Consider the following 10,898-nt stretch of genomic DNA (forward strand, 5'->3'; position numbering starts at 1 on the left):
GATTTTTATTTTCAAAGTGTATTTTATGAATTCGAGAATTGAAAATCCAGAATAGAGAGTAATTTTGAAAATTTTGAAAGGTGATAAATTGTATTTGCAATGTATATTCCACACCCAACAAAATTGCAATTAATAAAACCCCTTGCACTTAGCTTACGAAATGACCAGATAATACATATTTTATTCAAAAGTTGAATTTTATTAGTATGATTTTATGGTTTATCAATAATTGACATGTATAAATAATTCATCAACTCATATAATAAATTTCGGTCTTTGTTCTTTGACCAGGTCGTGATTTCTCGAGTATCGAATTTTACTTATTATGTATTTTTTTCTAATACTATTACTTAATTAATATGATCCACATATTTGTAATAAACCTTTTTTTAAAAAATACTAGTTTTGTCTTTTGCATAAAGATTTTTATTATTATTTAAAAAATACAATTATAATTTTTCCTATATATAATCTTTTTCTCGGCAAACATATACTAACGGCCACACAACAAACTTTATATTATATATAAATTGAATGAAGTTTTAATTTTTGTGTGGCTTTTTCAACTTTCATGGCAACTAAGCCATTTCTGCACAAATTTGCTTCTTTTCTTTTTATCTAGGAGTTAACATGGGAGAGTTTGGATTGAAGGCTTGATGGCAGAAAAGAAAGCAGATTTACATTAGTGAAATACAATGATAAATTCATCTTCTCCATTCATAATATATCAATGGAAACTATATGCATTCAAGTGAAATCCTAATGCAACAAAAAAAAGTCATAACTCAACAGCAAAACGAGTTATTTTGCAGAAGGTAGCACAGTTCTTATACTACATAGTACAATTACAGTGAGTGAAGCTTATTGATTCCAAATCACCTACTAAGGAACTACTTCCCCATCTAGAAGACCAGTAAACTGATGAGGAAGCCTTTGCACCTTTACTTTCAGTTGTTTCAGTTCTCTTAAATCCTCCACCCATATACTGTAACTTGAATTCTTAAAGAGAACATCACTAGAAACCTCTTTATTTTCTACTAAATTTATGGCATACTTCTCAAAACTTTCAATTTTATCCCACAATTGAGCCAACTTGTTAGCATCACTCTCGCTTCTAACACAATTCAACCAGTCCCTTGCTTCTTCCACTCTAGCCCAAAAGCATGAATCTTGGGTAAGACTCGCAAACTTGCTCCTCTCCTTGTTTTCTTCTGCAGCAGTAGTAACAGTTCTGTTCTTCCACCACCTATCAAAAATCTTATATCTTTTCTCTCTACCATGCTGCATGTAATGATGCCCCTTGTTTCTATGCTTCCCTTTCCCATAATACTCAGCAATGTCTAGTGGCTCAACCAATAGTTTATAGAAGTGTGAAGCATTGACCCACTTGGCTCTCTTGTCAAAGTCATGAGGCAGCTCACCTCTTTCCAACATGTCAATAACGTCGTCCCAAAACCTTGCAAGCTTGCAACGGTTAATGTTGATTTTCATGTCCCTTCTGGAACTGGTAGAGTCCCTTCTTTTAAACGAGTCGTAGTAACCCATTTGGTAGTCTTGCTCTTCGCACCAATTCTTGTACCATTCTATTTGCGCTCTAAGAGGTACCACCTTGGATAAGCTAACTGCTAAGGTTGCTGCATTCAGATTTGGTGAAGGACCCATTCTCCTTGTTTTCTTCAGACATTCCTTGGCGGATGTAATTGCTGATTCCTGTTGGTTACATAACAGTATAACTTGTTCAGGGAAAATATTCCTGCGTGACCAATACAACTATGTAATCAGAAGGCACTGCAAAAATCATAGACGCTGATTTTTCCAATAGAGTAAACCCTCCCTTTTTAGTTTTTTAAATTGTAAGCCATAATCACTTAAATCTCCAACTTCACAGAGACTTTGTAAGAAAATCATTTAATCTTTTTTGTTAATGTGATAATGTTTAGTCCCACCTAGCACTGAATCATATAGAATCTGAATCTATGAACCGAAAAGCTTTAAATGTTAGGTACACACAGGAATCATTTTACATATCATCTATAAAAGATATTGCAATTACCTGGTTTGCTATGCCAGAAGACTGGATGGCCAATTCAAGCCCTGCTTCATAGCTGGAGTCAGGAATGTTCCTCTGCATGGAAATTCCCTGATTCAATGTCTGTGAAGACAATTTATTAACATAATATCCATACTGCAGATGGTCTTCAATACTTCTAACTGGAGAACTAGTAGCTAGCATCAGGTGCATCATCTTTATGATTGCAGCCGGACTATCCACACACACTGCTCCTTCTTCTGTGACAAAAAAGTAGTTCCCAAAAGGGTGAAACACAATAGGCACTGATGTTTCTCCCTCTTGTGATGCTGCTTCCAAGTAATCCATCACAGCAGTGAACAAGTTAGCTTTCTCTTTTTCTGATATTTGATTTGCAAGCTTTCCAAGATCGTCTGAGGTCATGGAAAAGTGCCAAAACTGCAGCAGGGAATTTAGCTGAGTTGTGAGAAAGATTATGGGGGCAAAGAGCAACCTAGGCATTATGTCATGCTTTGACACCACGTGGCAGAAGTTGCCACCCCATCTTTCTCTGAAAATGCTTTGAGAAAAGGACTCGTTCCCAAGCAACGGTGCCCCATAAGTGATGCACAATATTGACACAGAGGAAGAGATGGATTGTAGGTAAGACAGAAGCCAAAGAGTGCACAAAGAGGCAGTGGCTCCTCCAATGGAATGTCCAGTGATCACAACTGATTTAGTCTCTTTGTTTCCCACTATTTCCAACATCTGAGTTGCAACGTTAAATTTTAGCAGTTAGTTAAGAATATGAATAAGATTCTGGGGAAATAAGTTTGAAGAACAAAAATTTAAATGGCCTTGAAAGATTTTCAAATTAGTGATGAATAATAACTTAGGATTTGAACTTCATCTAGTAGTATAGTATGTACACAGAAAAAGAAAAAGAAAAAGAAAAGGTATAAAAAATTTAGCCATAAAGTGATAAATCATGTAATTAAAAAGCATGGCACGACTTGAAGTGACGGTCATTGAACGCAATTTCTGTGTATGTAAAAAGATCACTTCCAAAATTGAATTTCTGTTCAAATTGGTAGGTGCCATGGGGTATGGTAGAGTCAAGATTCGAGTCTTGTTTTCTTGGGCCCCCGACTTTGGCATAAAAGTAGAAAGTTGATGGGAGGGGAATAACTTAATTATCCTGCTCTGTGATGGTAAGAAAAGTTGGATTTAACCTACCCAATTCACCAAGACACGTGTCAGATTCAGAGAGAATATTTTCACGCTTTTTTTTATTTTTAAAGACCTTTCAACAGTATACATACACTGTTTTTTCAAATAAAATGCTACCTGAAGATATAAAAATGATCTGTACGGATATCATTTGATGAAGACAAATTGCTTTGTCATAGATATTTGTCCATTAACAAAAGCCCTTCTATAATAATGATCAAGGCATTGAACGAGCAAAATGGGAGTTTTACTTTGTTATTTTACTCTGAAAATCGAACCCACACTCATCTTTTGGTGATGGACGCAACTGTTACTAAAAAGTAAAAGTCAACCATCAAACATTGCTTGGTGATGGACGCAACTTTAATATTACAATCTTAAATTAAACCCTTTATTTCTAGAATGTTTTATTTTTGTCATAACATTAAATGTTTGAGGCACTGATCAAGGCGGCTTGGTTGTTAGCCTTGGTTGGATAAAATAATTGCTGATTGGTGGGACCCATGTCAGAGAATATGAGGTTGTAGGGCACCGTTCACATTGCAGACATCTACTTTGCTTCTTTTTTTGATATTTGCATAAAATTTCTTAACAAAAATAGATAAAAGGGACTACTGAATGCAATGGAATTTAGAAACTAATCAATATTTACAAGAAAAAACGTACATGGTACTTCGGGAGTGGGAATATTATTAGCATATACCAACGACTTAAAAATAATGAAGAGGAAATTTAATGTTTGAATAATAATAAAAATTCATGCTTATAACAACCATGGTAATAAAAATTAATGTTTATAAATTATTCTAAGATTAGCCAAAATCTCAGTGGTAACTATCTCGGTATTATTTGCCAAATTTTACAACCCTTAATTTTCATTAAATTAATAAGGTATCTTTTATCTCTTTTAAATTGAAATTTTAATAAATGAAATTAGTTAATAGTATTTCAACATGTAACTTCCCCTTATGTTTTCCCTTTTCTCTCAGCCTTCATTCATTCATTCATTCATTCATTCATTCATTCTCATCTTTTCACTAAAAAACTCTGACAAAGAAAGTCTGAAAACTCGATGGAATGCATGATCGGGTTCATGTACCAAATAAGTGTCCCTTTCAACCTTTTCCCTTTTTATGGATTTTTTTATTAGTTATTATTATTCACTCTTTTTTTTCTCTTTATCTGTTCTATTCACTCTTTTTTTTTTCTCTTTATCTGTTCTATCAATTGATGAGGCAAAAGTACCATCCCCAAAAACTATGTCGTAAAACCATGGCAATAAGAGAAGCATACTAAATAATAATAAATGATACATCAAAACTCAACACGTGCACATAACATTTACATAACTGATGCAAGCTAATTAACTCAAAAAATTACCGTAAACAACATACTCAGCCAAAATTATAGTTCACAAAATTTCAATACAAGTTTTTTGTTTTCTTGTGCTAAAGATCAAAGTTACTGGGGAAGAGTGACACCCCATGCCTCTATTTTTCATAAATAAAATAAAAATGAAAGAAAACAGTTGACAGTTTCAACAGGTAATTAACAGAGCAATACAAAATATTCTTCAGCAAATTGGAGAGGGAAGGAAGAAATTTTTCACATACTGTTACAGATAAAACTTCAATTAATTAAGATTGATATAAATAAGGTATAAAAAGCACTGAAACGAGTTCGTGTGTGTTCATCCAAGTTATGTGAGAGTTGATCTTCAATTGAAACAAGTGTGAATTGAAAAGATGAAAACGAACCTGGTTTTGGAAAGACTTGAAAAGGGAAAGGAAGAGATTGAACATGGCGGCGTGAACCATGACGGGCTCCTCCGCCTCCTTACTCCGCCGGGGCGAAAACAGGGGGACGCCGCCGATGCTTTCGAGCGCCACCAAGTCCCTCCAGTTGGGGTCGGAGGCGGCGGGCATCTGGACGCCGGAGAAGGCGACATAGACGGAGGCGCCGACACGGTCAACGAGGAAGGTGCGGAAGGGGGTGGCGTTGGCCTGGGTGCAGAGGCGCCATGAGTTTGAGAGCAGCGGCGTGGAGGAGACGAACGTGGCGAGCATCTGACGGGACTCGAACCTGTCACGGGTAAATCATGGGACTGAATTGGTTCGACTTTTCTCGGAAAGTTTGAGGTTTTGATTATTCTACTTTGTTGTTTTAATTTTCCTTTTGGAAAAATTAAGAAAGAGTGAGTACTTACGGTGAAGCTTCGTTGGAAGCCATGGGCATGGAATAATGATTTTTTTCTTCCATGTTTCTTTCTTACGTTGGAGTCTCGCGGAGACTGGAATTTGGAGAACTTTGAATGAACAACACCTTGAATTGCTGCCTTTTAGATGTCCTTTGAATATTCAATTTATAACCTCTTCTCTTCTCCTACTTCAACTCTTTTTTTTTCTTTTTTTAACTTTTCAATTTATTCTTCAAAAACATTATTATGCACGGCTACAATTAATACTTCTATAGATAAACTATATAACTATTAATCTTCTGCAACCACGACAAACTTCATTTAACTTTTATTTTTTATATCTCGCAAATCAAACAAAAATAAATTATAAATCTTTTTTATAAACCTTTTAATTGCAGTATTTAAAAATAATTTAAATTATGTGGAACCATAATAAGACAACAATGAAAGAAAGTAACAAATACTCATGAAATCTGTGGAAGACATTTAAAAGCATCACAACCGACACTAACCCAAATTGCAACATCACTAATTTATACATATTTAGTAAAATAAAATAAGTAATTAATTATCATACGTATATATACAACTATCTTATAATTGTATATTAAAAATATATTTCTATTTATAGGAATTTTAATATATACACAACAATTTTTAAAAAACAAAAGAGAGCATTCAAAATAAAGTCATCTTATCTTGTAAATTTTCACTGAGGAACTCTATTATCTGCAACCTCATTTGCTTCCATGTAAAAACAATATTATCACATATAAAGAGAACAAAACACAACAAACAATAAGGTAAGCTAATTATAAAATAATTCTATAAAATTTCAATTTAAAAGTCATAATTCATCAAGTCTCGTAAATTTTCTTAACCCATCAAGTGCTTATCATAAATCATCATTCACATCTCCCATGTCAAACCAACATACTCAGACACTTGACTCTACTTCCCAAAGACTCGTGCGTTGACCTAAACTCAAAGATTTGCACATGTCATACTATCTCATTGTGAAATCCACAGAGCTATGTGCATAAATAATTTCAATATTATCTTTCCTATTATGACAAGGTTAACTCATATAACAGGTCAATATAGTTATCTTTCAAACAACTTACACATTCATATGAACCTCATTCGACTTTATGATTTCATTATCGTCAAAATATCTCATTCCAGACGAATCCCTAGTCGATGCATATCTTAAACAATCTTAACATAATATTTTATTTCGTGAATATACTACCTTGATTAAAATTCATATTTTAAATCTCACAATATCCAAAATCACACAATTACATCATACCAAAGCGTAGAATTTCAAACCACACAAAATTTCATCCAATAATCACATAAATATCTAATTAAAGGATTTTTCAATTAAATATACATATAATAAAAGTCTACATCATTTATAAGTAGAAACTATACAAAAAGAAATAAATCAATCTTTCATTCAACCCATAATTTTACAAATCTACACATTATATTAACAGTTCCTGCTTAGTATTATACAAGTACTCTCATTGAGTCAATTAGCTATTATGTCAATCACTCTCTCTATATATATATATATATATCATTTCTAAACCAAAATCAATTAAAATCAAACATTTCATTTGAATTAATTCAATAAATTATTCAAATACATTAATTAACACATTCAATTCCAAACCCATACATTCTACAACATCTATTATATATACAATTTCACATTTCAATCTCAAACAAATTTCAATATACTAAAACACAAGAAATCCTGTAAGAAATTTCAATTTATTATTTTGATCGGGTAATTTATAGTCTTTGCTGTCAGGAGTCTAATGGCGTATTCCGATCGCAAAACTAATGATAAGCGAGGAAGTTAAAATCCTATGAAAAAAGATACGAAGTCATATTAAATTTTTATTTTTAGATTTTCCATGTTCACAAGTGAGATAAAAAAAAATTGGTAGTATATTAATCCTTGTCTGGCAAAAGGGTATATTAGTTCATGTACTCTGTTTTAATTTATTTAATTTTCCGAAATTAAAGTGAGTGAAAAATAATAAGATTATAGATTACTTGAATTAAAAAAAAGTGTAAAAATAAATTTTGAAGTGATGAGATTTATTTTGATTTAATTGACCTTGTCGTTTTCAGATTCCGGTAGTAAATAAATAAGCACATAATTTATGTCTCCCGAAGCGCGTTTTCGATTCAGTGAAGTCACCCAACTTCGGTCAACACGTCAAAGCCAGTCAACCTTCACGCGGCATTCAGTTTTCAACTCACTTTATTACAATACACTTTTATACTCAATCAACGTACCTCTCTATATTATATTATATATATAATTAAGAATGTTAAACCTTATAATATTTAGTCTAATTAAATATTTGATGACTATTTTATATACTATTTAATGGATCAGCAAATATAAAAGATTCATCATATTTTTGTTACACTAAATATTATAAGGTTTAACATTGTTATATATATATATATATATCATACTCTCAGGAAACAATCTATTTATACACACTTTCGACTCTTGAACCGATGTTAAATAATTTTTCTATTTTTTTATTATGAAGTTGCATTTACGATACTGATTTTTCGACATTAATTCGTTAAATTCAAGTTAAGTAAGTAGTTAATTTTTTTTATAACTACAATAAGTTTTAATAGTAAAAGTTGAGTGAAAATATTTAGAGAAGATTACCTAATATTTAACTCAGTAAAAAAATAATAAAATAAAAGTAAATTCTAAAGGAATTAATGAGTGAAGTAAGAATATTTTTAGATTGTATTTATATTTTAGGGTAACTAATCACTTTAGTTATTGATTATAAATCGATTTTCAGACATACATGGATGGAGTTGGATATTGATATATGGAGAGATTCATAATTGGATATCCATATTATTAATGAATATAGATTTTAAAATAATTTTTAATTATAATTTGCTGATCCCATTACATAATATGGAGAAAAATGAAAGATTAAGTTATTTTAAAACTAACTTTTTAAAAATTATTTATCCCCTTTTTATTTTTATATAACTAATTTAATTTTAATTCAATAATTAATAAGTTTTAATAATAATAATAGTAATAGTAATATAGCAACGAATTAGAAGTATATCAACAAAACTGACATGCTTGGCACAGACGAATAGTTAAGATAATTTACAATATATAGAGTTTAATTACATATGCTTATATATCTTGGACTGTGTGTAACTTTAGTTTTCAAATTTTCGGAGCTGCTTAAGTATTTTTCTATTTTTAAAAATTAAGAAATATGATATTTCATCCATTTTTTCATTTTTTTTTTCAAATGATCATCTTTTATATAGAGTAACTATGAACCTACATTTAGTATTTCACTCTCCATATAAATTTATATATTTCACTCTCAAGGTAAATTCATATAATTAATTATAAATTATCTAAGAGATTGTTTAAAAAACAAAAATAATTTACAAAAATATTATATATAGAGAGACTCTCATCAAGGGTAGCTTATCAAACATAAGATTAACATAAAATTAATCATAATTCAAATATATAAAAAATCCACCTACTGTGCTTGATCTATTTCTAGACACTTAGACATTATAGATTGACTTATGAACCTAAACATATTCTAGAGAGAGAATAATATCTAACTCATACTTAGTAATTTTGATCTACATGTGAATATAGACTTTAAAGGTCAGATAAGTTCATTGTACAAATCATTTTACACCCACAAACATATCCTAACGTGTAAAATACCAATTTGAACATGTACCATACAATCTTTGAACTTGTACCATATTATCTTTCAAATTTATCTTCTATTATAGACTTAAAAATTCAGAATTCAAAAAATATAATTCGAAAAATTTTATTTTGGAAAAATAATTTTGAAATGTCAAAAATACATTTTGGAAAATAAAATCTAGAAATATATTTAAAAAAATAATTTCCAGAATTTAGGATGTGTTCAAGAAATCCAAATTTGAAAATGTATTACAGAAAAGGGTTTTCAGAAATATTTTCTTTATCCAGTTTCATTTAAGGTCATTTTTGTTACTTCACATAAATATTTTTGTCATTTTAATAAAAGTCCAGGTGTATGTTAAAACTGATATGGTGTAAAAAAAATTCCCTCATTAATTTGAAATGGGCATTTTCGAATAACATTTTTTTACAAGAAGTGTCTAAGAATATAAACGAATTGTTACTTGTACCTCCATAATATTTTAAAAAGCTTATCAATTACATACATTTAGATATTTTTAATTCTTTCATAAATGAATTAAAAATATGATTTTTATCTATTTTTTTGTTTATTTAAATAAAATATTGAACAAGTATACATTCAGTATTAAATTATATATTAAAGAAAATATTTATAAATTATATTTTTCATATACAAATTTGAAGATTTTATTTTAGCCTAGTGGCTGTTATCCAAATATCTTCTTAATAGCTCTTGGTATCAAATATTTGTTCAAGCAAAATAAATACTACTAATTTTTCTCACATATTTTCCTAAAAGATATATAAAACTATTAATGTAATATGTATTTTTTAACTATAGTAACATACAATATGTTACAATTTTAATATGGAGTTGCATTCATATTATGGAAACAATTTTAATAATAAAAAATTACAATCTAAAATTAATTTTACTCAATAAAAATCATAATTAAAAGTTCACCCAAAACAATAGGTGATTTTTTTAAAAAAAAAATAGAGAATAATTATGTGCATAGTTTTTTTACTTAATTAAAAGTTGTTACCACTAATGTTAGTGATTTTTTTAGTTTAACTCAATTATTCACCTATTTTCAGTTTCTGAATGTAAAAAAAAAATAGTACTTGCAGTGATGATTGAATTGCTCGTTTGTTTCTCCCTGGTTGCAATCACCACCATTACACAATCAATGCGCAGAAGAAGAAAAATAGGAGGAGAACCCTACAATTAGAAGAAAAAGAAAATAAAATTGGAACGTTTGTTTCAAAAATTCTGTATTAGAAAGCTTGTTGCAGAATGTATTTCACCTGTTTTGTAAATTTTGTTTCAGATTTTATCCTATTATAGAAAATGTATTTCATGAATTCGAGAAAACGAGTTACAGAAATTTGTTCATAAAATTGTGGGCGTGTAGGTTCAAGAAAAGGGTGCAGGAAGTAAAACTATAAATTTCTTCACATTTTTTATTTGACCCAAAAAAATCTATCACCAAATTTTCTCCAAGATTGTTTCTTCCTGCACCTCCATACGTTCTTCTGCCACCCGCAAAAATAGTTTGTATTCCAAAAATGTCCTTCTCCAATATTCCAAATTACATAATTTGGAAGTCTTTTACCAAAATTGTAATTAACTTATGGATTATGTAATCCGAAAGCCTTTTTTCATATGTGTGATTAGTTTTCGGATTACATAATTTTAAAGTCTTTTCTAATATGAGACTAGC

General features: G+C 30.2%; 1 protein-coding gene across 2 annotated transcripts; it reads right to left on the minus strand.

Annotated features, from left to right (window-relative positions):
* Positions 1-691: 691 nt before the first annotated feature.
* Positions 692-5,683, minus strand: LOC137812501 (lipase-like PAD4). Of its 2 annotated transcripts, none has more exons than XM_068614499.1 (4): positions 5,445-5,683; positions 4,996-5,320; positions 2,054-2,776; positions 692-1,710 (listed from the first exon to the last, which is right to left on the minus strand). In XM_068614499.1, the coding sequence occupies exons 1-4, from the start codon at positions 5,495-5,497 to the stop codon at positions 883-885; spliced, it is 1,929 nt and encodes a 642-aa protein (XP_068470600.1). In that variant the 5' UTR covers positions 5,498-5,683; the 3' UTR covers positions 692-882. The 2 variants fall into 2 exon arrangements, with proteins under 2 accessions (XP_068470600.1, XP_090155121.1); XM_090298995.1 differs by having other exon boundaries at positions 692-1,753.
* Positions 5,684-10,898: the final 5,215 nt, after the last annotated feature.

This window comes from Phaseolus vulgaris, chromosome 2 (assembly GCF_051622355.1).
Source record: "Phaseolus vulgaris cultivar YP4 chromosome 2, ASM5162235v1, whole genome shotgun sequence".
Lineage (NCBI taxonomy): Eukaryota > Viridiplantae > Streptophyta > Magnoliopsida > Fabales > Fabaceae > Phaseolus > Phaseolus vulgaris.

Excerpts from the sequence above, each read along its gene's own strand:
- LOC137812501 (XM_068614499.1), bottom strand. The coding sequence starts at position 5,497 with ATGGAAGAAAAAAATCATTATTCCATGCCCATGGCTTCCAACGAAGCT. Across the intron at positions 5,321-5,444 it reads GCTTCCAACGAAGCTTCACC|GTTCGAGTCCCGTCAGATGC; the intron begins GTAAGTACTCAC and ends TACCCGTGACAG. Across the intron at positions 2,777-4,995 it reads TCAAGTCTTTCCAAAACCAG|ATGTTGGAAATAGTGGGAAA; the intron begins GTTCGTTTTCAT and ends GTTGCAACTCAG.